Below are 15,131 nucleotides of genomic sequence, written 5' to 3'. Positions count from 1 at the left end.
ACTTTCTTCCAATATTTCTTCTACTTTATTAATATTCTCTTTTACGGGGTACAAACTACCGAGTTTTTACTTTTGGTTTTTGTATTTTTCAATTCTAGAAGTTCTGGTTTGTTCTTTCAAAATATGTTACAGCACTTTTAGTAAGTTTCCAGTTTTTCCTGAAGACATTTTCTAACTTTTATTTCTTTATACACATATAAAGTTATATATGTAGAAAGAACAGTTGTTTATACACATACTTTATATGTACAACTTTACATAGGTATAAAGTATAGTTGTTTTAAAATCTGTGTCTGATAAGTCTAATACCTGAAGACTGTGGGTCCATTTCTGCTGTCTGTTCTTTCCTCTGATTCTAGGCATTGTGCCCTGTCTCCTTGTGACTTTGGCTATCTCTGTGATGCCCTCTGTCCTCAAAAACATCATTTGTGGGCTTCCCTGGTGGCGCAGTGGTTGAGAGTCTGCCTGCCGATGCAGGGGACACGGGTTCGTGCCCCGGTCTGGGAGGATCCCACATGCCGCGGAGCAGCTGGGCCCGTGAGCCATGGCCGCTGAGCCTGCGCATCCGGAGCCTGTGCTCCGCAACGGGAGAGGCCACAACAGTGAGAGTCCCGTGTACCACACACAAAAAAAACAACCAAAAAAACCCATCATTTGTGGGGAATCTCCAAGGTTTAGGACTCGAGTGTCTTTTCCAGAGAGGGTTTCCATTTGCTACTTGGGCACACTACCTGTTTGGTGTCACTTTAACCTAAATTCAGAGCACTGGGGTTCTTGGACTGCTCTTGTAACTCTGGGTGGCAAGTCCCTTGAGGAGCCAGTCTACAGGTGGGTTTTCTTTTGCCTCTTCCTTCCTCCCTGCCCTGGCTCAGCAGCCAAACAAAGCTCTCTTCTCTCCCCCTTTTGTGGCTTTACTTTTGGCTCATCCTCACCCTCTGAGGTGCCAGCTTATTATGGAAGAGTCTCCTACCAATTCCTCAACTTTGATGATCTTAAGTTTCTACCTCTTTTTGAGCCCCTGAAAAGTCTGTCAAACATCATAGCTCAGGTTCATGGTTTAGATAACCAGCTCTCTCAGGAAAAAACCGCTGCTCGGGGTCTGCTTATCTCTCGAGGTTCAACTCTCTCTTAGGATTTGGCCTGGTCATACTTTATAATCTTGTCAGCGCTTAGCTGCTTTCATAAAGTTATTTTTAACATTTTATCTAGCATTTTAAATTATTTTCAGCAGAAGTCTCTAGATAACTAGTCCACTGTAATTAGAAGCCGGAAATCTTATAATTATGGCTTTAGGATAAATTCCTTGGAAGTTGAACTACCTCCAGAGGATATAGCACTTTATGTTTTGACACAAACTGAGAAACTGAATCACTTTATACTCCCACCACCTATGTGTATGCAGGACCTATTTCCTATGACCCCAATCAGCCCAGGACATTATTAATCACCACCAATCTAACCGACAAAGATTATCTCATTACTGCTTTAATTTGCATTTCCATAGTTAGTAGCAAGGCTGGTAATCCTACTTCTTCTTTCACTCAGTCTTCTTTTATACACTTACAAGAGCTCTCTCACGCAGGCTGCAGCTGTTTTATACCCTCTCTTAACATACAGAAAACACCTTTATGTTGTGGATTTTTTTTCTAATTTGTCATCTGTCTTTTAACTTTCTTTATGCTGACTTTTCCCATACAACAGTTAAAAATGTTTACTTAGTCAAATCCATTATTCTCTTTCTTTGGGGTTTCTGGCCTTGTTATCATGCAACATATTCCATTATTGATTCTACTATATATCACATTTCCCCCCTGGGTCATTATGTCACTGGCTTACAAACCCTCCAGAGGTAACGGTTTACAGCAACATTTTTCACAAAGATCTACGTTAAAATGCATAACACTTCATTTTTATTTTTTTAAGGAATAGCTTTTTTGAGGTCTGTAAGTATATAATACTCTTTGTGATTAATGAAATGGAGGGGAAAGGCCAGCATCACAAGCAGGAACACATAAGTTTCTCACCAGCACAGGATCCAAGAATAGCAAATACCTCCACTTCCTGCTTCTGTGTCCTCAGGCAAGAGCCACCCCAGAGGCAAACTAAGAGTGCCGCCCTCTGCAGAGCTGGGTCCAAGGCCTGAACATGCCTCCAGCAAGAGCTAGTCAAGGTTCCTGCGCCCTAATCTTGGCTGGGCCACTCATCAGCTTTGCCACTTCAGGCACATTTCTTCAACTCCCAGGCCGCAAATTATCTCAGTATCAAATAGGATTTGGTTAGAGGGTTTCTCAAGTCCCTCTGACCTTAACAGTAAGTTTTAGGAAGACTGAGATTTTCCCCTATGGACCACACTAGCAAAGTTAATTTAGTTTGAAAGGTTAAAAACTCGCACACACACACACACCGTATCAAACCCAAACTAAGAAAGTAATTGCCGATAATTCCATTTTCTTTAGAAATTATTCACTAACTTCTGACATTTCTGACGTAAGAAAAAAATGATGCATTCTTCAAATATATGTATGTGTATATCTAGCTGTATGTGTACATATATGTGTATATGTCTGTGTATCTGACTATAATTAGATAAAAAAACTGTGGCACCTCCACACCATGGAATATGGCTCAGAAAAGATATTCTATCGATACTGCAACAACCTGGGTGTATCTATCTCAACGGCATTATGAGTGACAAGCATCAGCCTCCAAAGGTCACATTCTATCTGATTCCATTTGCACAATATTCCCCAAATGACAGAATGCTAGAGATGGAGAACAAATAAGTGGTTGCCGGGGTGAGGGATGGGGGAGGGAGGAGGGCAGGGTGACTACAGAGGGTCAGCAGGAGGGCCATCTCTGTGGGGACAGGGCAGGTCTTATCTTGATCAAAGTGGTGGTTACGCCAACCCCATGTGATAACACGATGGAGAACCACACACGCACAGGGTACCGATGGCTGGTTCATGGTTTTCATATCAGACTGTAGTCACATAAGATGTAACTTGACCATTAGGGGAAACTGGGTGAAGGATGTGAGGGACCTCTTTGTCGTATCTTTTAGACTTCCCGTGAATCTAGAATTATTTCAATATAAAAAGTTAAAAACAAAATGTGTTAGAAAAAAGGAGCACCTAATGGTGCTTATTCCCAACAGAAAAAAAGAAGCAAAGGGTATCAATAGCAACGCACAAAAGAATAAATATAAATGGCTAATCAACACATGAAAAGAACTAAAAATCATGGGAATTTTCACTTATCAGGCTGGTAAAAATTTAAGAAGAAGAATAAAACTAGTATGACTGAGGGATTGGAGGAAAATCCTCTCATACACCATTCAAGAAGGTACAGCTGGTAGGAGTGTAAACTGGTACAATTTGCTGGCTTCAGTTTTCACTAATTAAACCCTATAACCAAATACTACCTGGAGACTTCAGAACACAACTCATGGCTACCCAGCACACACTGGGACTGACAGCACCTGGGGGAGGTATGGGGTCTCTGAGCTGCTTTAACTTCGCCTTCCTCAGCTCAAGATCTTTCCTCTTGGCATTCTTAATGGTAAGACCTGAGGAAATGAAGGGCAATTGATCTTCACAGAAAGGCTGGGTCATACAGTACGAAATGTGTGTCCTGGCGGAGAGCACGGACCTCGAGAATAAGGTGCCGGACACGTTTGGATGGGCACGGGTGTGGCTGCACATGCTTTGTGCTCTGGGTGCTGGTCCAGACACGTGGAGCAGCCTGGGAGCCATCACAACGAAGAGAAATGGACTCTCCACCAGTGTCCGAAATTTGAAAGATAAAATACCAGGCTCAATATCGACCATCAGGCCTGATGCCGAGAGAATCCCTAAGCTGGACGGGCAGTGACACTACATAACCTACACACTCCTCTCCGGGTCTCAGATACTCAGACCCAACCACTCCTCATCGCCCCTGGCACCACCACACTCAGTTCAGCCACTGTCACCTGCCACCTAGATTATGGCAAAAGCCTCCAAAGGGCCTCCCTGTTTCTTTTATCCATTCAGCTGCCGAAGTGATCCGAGTAAAATGTAAATCAAACCGTATGACTCCTCTGCCCAAAGCCGAAGTCCTTCCAGTGGCCCCTCACAAGGCCTCCATAAGCCCCTCTGCTCTGCAGACCCCTCCCCCCATCTGGGACACAACACTTGCCCCCACCCCAGGGCCTTTGCACTTGTTACTCTTCTGGGCTAGAACACGCTTCCCTCTTCCCCCAGGGCTTGCCTTCCTGTCTCCTTCAGAGAGTTCTCAAACGCCACTCAGGGGAGCTCCATCAGTTAGGGCAATGAGCGAAAACATGGAGGCTTCAACAAACGTGGGCTGGGGTGCCTCGGCCACATGGTGTGTGTTGCTTCCTCTTAGGTTTGCGCTGCCTGCCCACTGCCCACGTTCTCGACACTGGACGGCTTGCAGGAAGGAGGAGAGAGGCCGGGACGGACTGTCCGGTCATTTTGAGGGCCAGTCTCAGATCTTGGTTCCACGGCTGCACCCAACCAGGGAGAGTAGAACATGCAGCCTGGCCCTGTGGCCACATTCCCAGCTCGGCCACCACGATGGAAGGGAAAACAAAAGGTGGGGAGGCCCAAGAATCGCTACGGAAAGTCCCCGTGACCACCCTGTTTCTCCATCGAGGCTCCTCTCCACACTCTCTACCCAGTTCCCCGCTTCACTTTTCTCTAATCACACAACATGTATGCTCGTGCATGCGTGCACATACTGGTACACATAATGCACGTGCGCGTGCATACACACGTCTATTACTAATTTATTTACTGTCTCTCTCCTCCTGTCAGAAAGTCAGCTCCACATGGGCCGGGATTTGTTTGTTTGTTCGCTACTATTTGCCAGGATTTATAAGAGTGCCTGACACGGGGTGGCTGCTCCACAAATATTTGCTGAATGAATGAATTCCATGAAGCTAAAAAAGACACACAAGACCGAAAGCACAGTTGCAAGATTTCGCAGTTGCGAGATTTCACAGCCTGAATATAACGCTGCGAGAATAGCACGCCCGACCCTGCCTTCCCTGGGGTCCACACAAAGTACCAGCAGCCCCCCATCACCGCCCCCCTCCCCCATCATCTCAGAGGCAAAAGGTCCAAAAAGGGCTCTGGCAGAGGCTGCAGGACCCAGTACCAGCCGGCAGGGGCGAGGGCGGGGGCGAGGCGGGGGCGCTGGGCCGCACCTGCGTGAAGCCGCCCTAAAAGGCAGGGCGTGGACTCTCCTTCCGCCCCCTCACCCCCTCCTGTCTGGCTGGGACGCAGGCTGGTGGCCACGTCTGAGGACAGGCGCCACGGAGGAGGACACGGGGAAGGGTCTGGACAGAGACCCACCCGGCTACCCCTTCTTTCATGTGACAGGGAAAAGGAAGAGTCACTGCTGTTTGGGGTTTCCCACCACATGAAACTCAGCTTCACGGTAAAAGTACAGACACCCAGGAATCTTGCCTCCTGCCACAAACAGCAGGGGACCACTGGCGTTTCGAAGTAGAAAGACCCTTTGAAATGTTCCAGACTGTACCACAGGAAAATCTGGGCTGAAGGCACCGTCCCTATCACACTTTCTGGGGGTTCCCTTGTCTCCCTCTGATCTAAACTGTGGATTACGGTATTTAAAAAAATCAAGAGATAGGATATCTTAATAGCAGAGAAAAGAGGAAGAAGCAAAAGGATTACAACAAACAAGGGGTGGACCTGGGAAACACTCAAGGCTGGCAGAGAGACCTCTAGACTCTCACAGCACTGCTACCCCCAAATAGCCCACGGGTGTCACCTGTCACTCGCCAAACATGCTGCTACTTCAGGACTTATTCCTAGTCAACCAGCCACCGTGACACTCAAAGTAACCACCAAGCCATTATAGAGTAGATTCCTTTCCTAGAAGGACAGGGGACTGGGCACGGAAAATGCCCCAAATTGCCTGTTCACTACATGTCACTTTGTTTCATGTGGACTCAAAGAAAGTTACAAAAAGTTACTGTGGCTGCAAATCACCCCATCTTCCACTTAGCCCCGCCCTCTAGCACCTCAAAAACTTCCTTACTAAGAAAGCTCAGGGAAAGAATTTTGAAACCCAATTAAAATAATATCAAAAGCACAGGCAAGTTTCCAAAGGAACATTAACCTGGGGTGTCAGGCCTTTCTGGAAAGTGATTGGTTCATTCTTTTTTTTTTTTCTAAAAAGATGTAACCACCACACAGCACAAGCTGATGTTTGTTTCAGGAATGCAAAGGAGAATTCTGGGCACTACTTTATCCCAGAGCTTCACCAAAGAAGCATTCCAAGCCTGAGAACCTGTAAACCATGGTTCTCCAGCCCTTAAAAAGCACATCCATCGGGTGAGGGGTGGGCAAAGACCACAGGCCGTGCTGACAATGTGGACCATACCTCCGTGAGCTGATGCAATAAACCCGGAGTAATTCCAAAGCCCCAGACATTACAAAAATTGAGCCCAACACGTGGATTTTATGTCAGGAACTAGGCGGGTGATTCCAGTGATTCTTCTTGTAGTTATAGCACGTCACTCACTTTGCCGCAGGGTGATTTTCCTCTTAAAACCTCACACCCAACTGGTTCTAACGCAGCAGCATACACACACACAACAGTGATGGATCTCTCCTCTACATGTAAAATTCAGCCTTAGAGTGAGCCTTTTCTAGCAAGTTAGCCATCTCTGGTAGTGTTACAAAGACTCAATTCTTCTAAACACTACAGAAAAAAGTAACCTCTGTAATTAGCACAATCACTTGACTTCCAGAAATCAAGAAACACTGTGCCATCAACATAAACCCCCTCCTCTGAACTGAGTCTCCAGCTCCATCTTCCAAAGCCAAGAGGATGAAGACATTTTCAAGAAAGCACAAGGCCCTGCCACTTTGAAATAGGAACCGGAAGGAAGTAAAAAACGATTCACAATACAGTGAACTTTTTTTTAATATCCAAGTGTGAAGCAAAAAGCATCCGAGGAGAGAACAAACTGTACTCTCCATGTGTGCTGAACATTCATCTGTGGAAAGTCCCCCAAACTTCTGAACAAGCAAATGCCAGGCTCATAATCGGACAAGAGGAAGTTAGGTGAGGACTTGAGCAGAGGTACCAAACTCCCCTGTGACTGTCCAATCCTGTAAGAAAAGACACACTGAACCCATAGGAACAGTAAGTTGTTAAATGCAGCTGCTGGGCTGCAATTTCAAGAGTACAGTTGTGAAAAGCAAAAACTGGTTCCGTTTATCCTGGCAGCTCTGTACCTACTGATCTTCCCTGCTCACATGGCATGTTTGGAGGGCACGACGATGATGAAGAGGATGATTAACTAGATAACAAGCAAAGAGTTGTGCAAAGAACCAGGAGTGGTAAATCCTAAGACTAAGGCCTAAGGCTAAGGGAACCCCTCCTGCCCAGGTCCAAGTTCACAGTCCCTTAACCGGACTCCTACAGGAGCCCCCCACGGCCTTCGCCTCCAGTCTGCCCCCCTTCAGCCCATCGTACATGCTACCGACAGAGGTTTCTGGAAGCACTGGCAATCGGGTCCGCTCCTCTCTCTCTACACCCCTCACTGGCCCCTCTGCTTACAGGTGACTCCCAGCTGCTCGGTGTGGCCCACGTGGTCAACCCCCCCACCCCCGCTGTGCCGCCTGCAGACCACGTGCCCGCAGGCAGGAGGGTGAGGGGTGGAGACACCCAGGCCTCGGCAGCCCTGGACAGCACCTCTCTGCACAGGACGCCTCTGCGCCAGGAGGTGGCGGGCACTGCCGAGGCCTTGCTCAGGGGCAGCCAGGCCAGAACTGACCTGGCACGGAGGAGGGGCAGAGGCACGAAAAGCGCGGAGAAGCAGCGCAAACCACACGTAAAGCCCCCGCCTCGCCCCCAGCCCCGCACTTAGCCAACCGAGTCCCTTGTCGTTAAGGCAGTTTGAGTGGGAGAGCTGTTCCCTGCACACCAAAGCCTGCCGACCGGCCGGGGCGGCCTCTCCTGGGGCAGCACCGCTGCTCGGGCTGCGCAGAGCTCCGCAGCTCCCTGGCGAGGCTCCCCCTGCCACCTCGCTCCCAACCGTGCCCCCGGTTCGCTCCTACCTAATCTTGAGAAGGTCTCCTCCAAACACATCTCCCCACTCCTCCCGCCAGGTGGGACTGCCTACCTTTTCCCTTTATGCCTAATGTAGCTGGATATTCCTGTTATCCTTCTTAGCACACTTTATTCCAATTGTTTGCTGGATATCTGTCTCACCAGCTTTTTGAGGAAACTGCACTTGACCTCGGCAGAGTGCCCAGCACCCAGAAAAGGCTCACTGAAAGAGCACCCACCACAGTGCCCGGCAGGGAGGACCATGATGTACAAGTTCCCAGGCACTGTCAGTGCAGGAGTTACATACACACAAAAGACCGCCGGTCCATCTGCTGCACCATTCCAGAACTAGACCCCAGATTCAAAGGTGTATGTAACAGAAAGCGGATCATGGAAGTACTATCCATGCGCTGTATCATAAGCCCATTAGTTAATGATAATTTGCCAGATGTGTTTACCAAGCTCGAAATTCTCTCACTGGAGAAAGGGCATGTAAGTAGACGATAGGTGTGCGACGTATACTTGGGACAAACACTTGTCTTGTAGTGCTCGGCTGTGTCTCCCTCAGCCGTGTTCTGAAAGGCCAGGCCTAACGTAGCAGGCTGTGCCCCGTTCTCCTCTTTTCTGGAGCCAGAGAACTGCTAGCGAACCCTGCGTCTAAATGGCAGCTCTGGCATCAGTGAATATGCAGGGACAGGTGACTTGTGAGAAGGGCAAGGTTCCTCCTTTGCGGGACAGGGCAAGACCCCTCTGAGGAGGGAAGGCCCGCACAAGGCACTCACCAGACACTGCCTTTCTTCTTCCCCTCTTTGTTTCTGCCCCTGCCTGGAATGGCAAGGAAAACCGAGGGAGCAGAGGAAGCGGGCAGCGTCTAACACCTGGCTGACAGCAGGTCCCACGGCAGCTGGGTCTCCACTGAGAGACTGTCAAAGGCTCTAAGAGTTCCGTCACCCGGGGAGGGAAGAAAGGTAACAAGACTAGTTGCTGAGACATCACCCTGGAAAGGTTTCTGACACTCAGCAAAGGATCTGAAGAGAAAACTGACCACACCGTGTTAAGACGCTTAGGTTGCAACTGTCTATCTGGACATAAAGACTATGAAGGGCCTATTGTCCATCGAGTTAACAAGATGCTCTATAATTTTTTAAATAAAAATATAGAAAAGTATGAAACAGCAGAAAAACAGACACTCAAATACCTACCCTCCAATAAACAAAATCAGCAGTTCCATATTTGCTTTCGGTCGTCGCAGTTCCAAAGCACACAACATGTGAACACTTGTCAGGTAACCACACCCTCGTAAAGTCGGGCTGTTTGAAGCATAAGATCAAAACGATGGGATGATGGACCCACCTGGAGCCAACCTCCCCCTAATCACTCGCCAGGTTCAGGTCCACAGCAAAGGCTCTCTGGAGACAGGCTCATTTTTGGTCTTATTCCCTGCCATGTCCCCAGCATACTGCACAGTGCCTCACACACAGTAGGTGCCCCATAAATTCTTAACTAATAAGTGACTATAGAAAGAAATAAGCAGACTGGCCTTTTAGGCCCGAGTTCCTCATAGTGACTGCTAAGAAGACAGGGCCCTGGAGACTTCTCTGGTGGTCCAGTGGTTAAGACTCTGCGATTCCACTGTAGGGGGCACGGGTGCAATGCCTCCTCAGGGAACAAAGATTCCTGTATGTCACGGTTTAAAAAAAAAAAAAGAAGATAGGGCTTTGGGAAGCTATGAACTTTGGGCTTATTTCCCCGTGTGTAGCGAGCCAAGGGCTCCGTGTACCAGCCAGCAGGGCCCTCCCTGCTCCAAAACACTGCGCCCCACCAAGGACGGTGAACGCACAAGTCTCACAAAACCATCCCACCACGCTGTTAAACACTACTTGCAAATATTAAGCTCAGGACGTTTATATTTCCTTCTTTGGTAAATTCTCAATTGATAACAGCAATTTCCATCCAAGCTCTAAAGAGAGTAGAATCTTCTTCCCCAGACCATGTGAGTTTATTGGGGCGGAGGGGGAAGGGAAGACTTAAAACCCCAATTTCACACTTAGATATTGTGTATTCCCTCGCTGTTTCTGATGTTCCTGCCCTTTAGAAGATTAAAATTTCCTTTCTATGGCAACTCTGTCTTCTAGTTCATCTGACTCTTTCACTTTAATTTTTAAACTTAACTTGAGAATGAATGTGAAAATGAAAGAGTTCTAAAAATGTCATCCTTCAGATACACCGATGGACAGTAAAATTAGTGGGCAGAAGCTTGAAGAGAAACAGGATATTTGCATAGTTGCAAAGTACCTCCCCCAAATATTTATGTTACAGAGAACAGTAGTAACTTTATAGTGGAGCAACCTGGCAAACACCCTGTTAACCGAGTAATCAAGGCTCATATCGCCAGGAACTGGACATATCGAGAGCATGTACCCCTGACAGGATGCTCTGAGCAGACACATCACTTCAGTGGTTTTCTTGCCAAAAAACGCATCATCTCATTCTAATGATGAGAAAACACCAGACAAACCCAAATAGGGACATTCTACAAAATGACTGACTGGTGCTCTTTCAATGTGTCAAGGTCATGAAAACCCAGGAGAGACCGAGGGGCTGTCACTGACAGCAGACTCAGGAGAAACAAGGACTAAATGCAGGGTGGGGTCCCGAGCCCGATCCTGCCTTGTAAGAAGGGCTTTCAGAGGAAAAGCGGTTAAACCTGAATGAGGTCTATGGGTTAATTAACAGTACCATACCAACATCCATTTCCCGCTTTTGACGAGTGTGCTACGATTGTGTAAGACGTGAGCATCAGGGGAGATCAGGTGAAGAGTACAAGGAAGCTGAACTGAGAGGATTATCAGGCAGACTGTGCAGAAGCCCGCAAATAAATGAGAAAAGTACACATAACTCATTAGAAAAAACTGGCAAAAGACATGAATAGGCATTTCCCAGAAGAGGAAACACATACAGCCAATAAGTCTGGGAAACGTCAATTAAACCCTAAGGAGATACTAAAAAAATATAGCATACCTTGGCTCCTTCGGCTAAAAGGAGATTCTTAAAAATTGCTGGCAGAATCACAACTGGTATAATCACTTTGGAAAATAACGTGACCTATCTTGTCTATTTGGAGGCATATATGCCCTACAACTGGCCAATTCCCCTCCTTGGTAGATGTCCTGGAGACCCCTGAACACGTGCATCTGGGGCGCACGGGAGAGAGCGCAGCAGATTTGTTTGTAATAGCAAAACATGGAAAACGATTCCAAAGTATATGCACGAGAGAACGGATGCATCCGAGTACGTCCACACAATAGGATAGCAGACAGCAGCGAACATGAAAGGACCACAGCCACATGCACTGCATGAATAAATTTCAAAATACTGGGTGAAAAGTGCAAGTCACGGAAGAATACATACAGGATGAAACCATTTACGTAAAGTTTGAAAACAGGGAAAACTCAAGACTCTTTTTAAAAAATAAATACATAGTATGGCAACACCATAAAGAAAGGCCAGGGACTGGTGACTTAAAACTTGGGAACCTGTTTCTCAGGGGCAAAGTGATGTGAAGGTCAGTGCAATTTCTGGACACCCCCCAGGGGGTGCATTTATATCAGCCGGGCACATCTATTCTAGTTACAGGAGAAATATGGTGCTCATCTTCATATGCAGTTAATGTTGAAGGATACTTAGGAAAAAAACAGAATGCAAATAGGCTAAACACCCCAAATTTTCTGTTTAAAGACTCATATCCTAAATGAAGCTAAGTGACAGAGATGACGAGGCTTTGTGAAACTTTCAGACCTTAAAATAAAAGGAAAGAATCCTAAGGGAACAACGTGGAAGGGTTCAGATTAGCTTCCCAGGCATAGATCTAAAAACATTCATGATTTTCCAGGCAGGACCCATACTTCACAGCTGGAAAGTTCTCTTAAGGACACATTAATTTCCTACTATGAACAAGATCTAGAAAATGTGAGTTCCTTGAGTTACACCAATCTTGACTATTTTGTGAATCCTTCATGTTCCTTGGACAGAAACATTTATCTAGCCTGAGTTAATTAATTTTGTTCCTCTCAAACCATTTAGATAGCTCAATTAGCCTCTGTTACGTGTTTCTGTTCTTAAATATCAGGGTTTAGAGCAATTTATAGCTTGCCTGTACTTTTACAGTTTTTAAAGGAAATTCTACCAAAGGTCAAGAACACAGTCGTGTAGCCCAGACAGAGGGCTCACTCACCAGCTGAAACTCGCTCCTCCGGCTGAAAGCTTCCCTGATGCCCGAATCCCTCCAGAGCGCGCTCAGAGCAGGTACGTACAGCTGAAAGGTGGCAGGCTCCACGGGCAGCCCTGCTTTGTTCTCGAAAGCCATGAGGAACATCCCGTGCTTCTCATTTTCAGAATACTGCCAAGGAATACCAAGCTTGTCTCGTGCATCAACCAGAACCCTTGAGCCCTAGGAAAGAAAAGAAATCAAAGGATTTCATTGTGCTGCAAAGGCTAAATCACAGCAGAGAACCTCGACGTGGGCATTAATCGTCATACAGCAGGAAACTCACAAGCTGCAACCAGGACTTGTCTCTTGGTTTGTCCTGGCATGAATGTCTTGCTCCCAGGAATGTAACTGTATTAAGACAGATGGACACACAGATCACATCACAGGCCTGCCCTTTGCTGTCACTCATTTGAAAAGGTCCCGGAAGGCAGAAAATTGAATGGGGAGGAAGCGGGAACAAACTCAGCAAAGCGACATTTGAAAATGAAGCGTGAACCACGTCAGTGAAAGAGACAGTGTTTTAAGACAACTACAACTGTAGTACTACAGCTGTCATCATCACTGACATCTGGCAGCTCCTCAACACCAGAGGATGCAATGCTCATCCCAACTTAAAAGGAGTGGGGAACGTAAACACACAGGCAGTCACGAGACGGGAACAGACCGAAATGGACACAAGTCAAGCGGCCCGCCCATTGAAAACAGGAGCTGGGGGATCACGTTCTAGATTTGCGATGATGAGAAACTATTTTTCATTGATTTGCTTATTTCCTCACTGTTAAAAATAAAGTTAGAAGCAATTATACTCCAATAAAGATGTAAAAAATAAAATAAAATAAATAAAGTTAGGATTTTCTGCCTTTTCCTTACCTCACTGACAGGGTCAAGGGGACAGAGAAACAGCCTAAACTAAAATAGTATTAGGGAAAGTGGCCAAATTGTGGAAAATACTGTCGTGGTGAAAACTGCCTCTCTGGGCAGGAAGGAAGTAGGTCTATTCCATCTTTCTCAGGTTAGTATTTCAAAGTTAGCAACACAGCATCTAAGGAAGTTTCTAAGTTCTTCTGACTGGACCCCCTGAATACTCCCTGGCAGCATCAGTACTGGATGAGCCAGAGCAGAAGGGTCCCTCCCTACCTGGAAAGGCCTTGGCTGGCTCCGAGTGGCTGGGGGACCTGGAACGATGGACAGCAGTATCCTGTCCCTTAGCACAGAGAATGGCAGGACATCACTGCCCAGCTGGCACTTACTTTTTTTTAAAACAAAGAACAGCCTTGTTGGAGTATAAGTCACATAACATACAATCCCCCATTGACAGTGTGCAGCTTGATGGTTTACCCCAAACCAGGGCAAAGGAGATGAGTCCGTGCTGCCTGCCTCTGCTGTAGCAGCTGCCTTGAACCACCAAGGTGAGTGGTAATGGTGACCAGAAACTAGCTACAGTCTCCCCTCCAGACCCAGGGACCTGGACTGCCTGGTTAGAGATGTTCCTGTGAGCTCCTTCCTCAGGGTCCAGGCCCATCTGCCACTGGTGACCATGGCCAGTCCTTCTGATCCACAAACTTGTTTAATGTTTCCCTGAGGCAAAGCCCTGAGATAGGCACTGTGGGAAAACAAAATGCTTATGAAGCAATGTCCGAGCTCTGGACACTCAGAATCTGGCTAGGGAGACAGATATGTGGATTTAAAAAATTAACACCCACTAATAATAAAAACTCTCAGAAAACTAGGAATAGAGAACTTCTTTAACTTCATAAAGAACATTGGCAAAAACTCTACAGCTAACATCAAAATCAATGGTGAAAGACTGAATGCTTCCCTCTAAGAATGAGAACAAGACAAGGATGCCCACTTTTATCACTGCTATTCAGCATGGTTCTAGCCAGTGTGGTAAGGTGAAGGAAAGAAATATAAGGTACATGGATTAGAGAGAAAAAAAATAAAACTAAGCCTATTTACAGATGAAATGATGGTCTATGTAGAAAATCCAAAGGAATATACCAAAGAAACTCCTAGAATTCAAGTTAATTCAGCAAGGATATAGGATGTAGGATATAAAAATCAACCTACAAAAGTCACCTGTCTTTCTATATACTAGCAATTAACATAATGGAAATTGAAATTTAAAATGGAATACTATTAATAATCACACAAAAATGAAACACTTAGGTATAAATCTAACAAAACATGTACAGGACTTGTATGCTGAAAACTATAAAATGTGTTGATGAAAGAAATGTGTTGATGAAAGAAATCAAAGATCTAATAAATGGAGGGACATACCATGTTCATGGATTGGAAGCGTCAACATAATAATGATATCAATTCACCCAAATTGATATACAGGCCTAACAATTTCTATAAAATCCCAGCAAAATCTTTTATGGGTATAGATACAACTATTCTAAAATTTATATGGAAAGGCACTAGATTAACTAAAACAACTGTGAACAAGAAAAATTAAGGGGGAGGAATCCAATTTCAGATTTATTACATAGCTACAGTAAGCAAGACTACGCAGTGTTGGTGAAGGGCTAGACACATAGATCAATGGAACATAACAGAAAACCCAGAGATGGTCCCACATAAGTACGGTCAATTGATTTTTTTGAAGATCCCAAAGCAATTAAATAAAGAGTAGCCTTTTCAATAAATGATGTTGGGGGAATTGGATGTCCATAAGCCAAGGGAAAAAAAAAAACAAAAACCTTAGCCTAAACCTCACACCTTATACAAAATTGACTCAAAACGTAAAACTATAGCATAGGAGAAA

At 45.9% G+C, this 15,131-nt stretch overlaps 1 protein-coding gene across 1 annotated transcript in view; it reads right to left on the bottom strand.

Annotated features, from left to right (window-relative positions):
• The window catches only part of GNA12 (G protein subunit alpha 12), a 113,585-nt gene that overhangs the window by 49,842 nt on the left and 48,612 nt on the right, over positions 1–15,131 (bottom strand). Inside the window, exon 2 of the mRNA XM_081258009.1 lies at positions 12,323–12,538. Within this exon, the coding sequence (XP_081114135.1) occupies positions 12,323–12,538 (216 nt within the window). The remainder of the gene's footprint in view (positions 1–12,322; positions 12,539–15,131) is intronic.

Source organism: Mesoplodon bidens (assembly GCF_964165515.1).
Source record: "Mesoplodon bidens genome assembly, chromosome: 15".
NCBI classification, from domain to species: Eukaryota; Metazoa; Chordata; class Mammalia; order Artiodactyla; family Ziphiidae; genus Mesoplodon; species Mesoplodon bidens.
The sequence above is the reverse complement of the archived record's forward strand: the minus strand, read 5'-3'. Positions and strand labels throughout refer to the sequence as shown.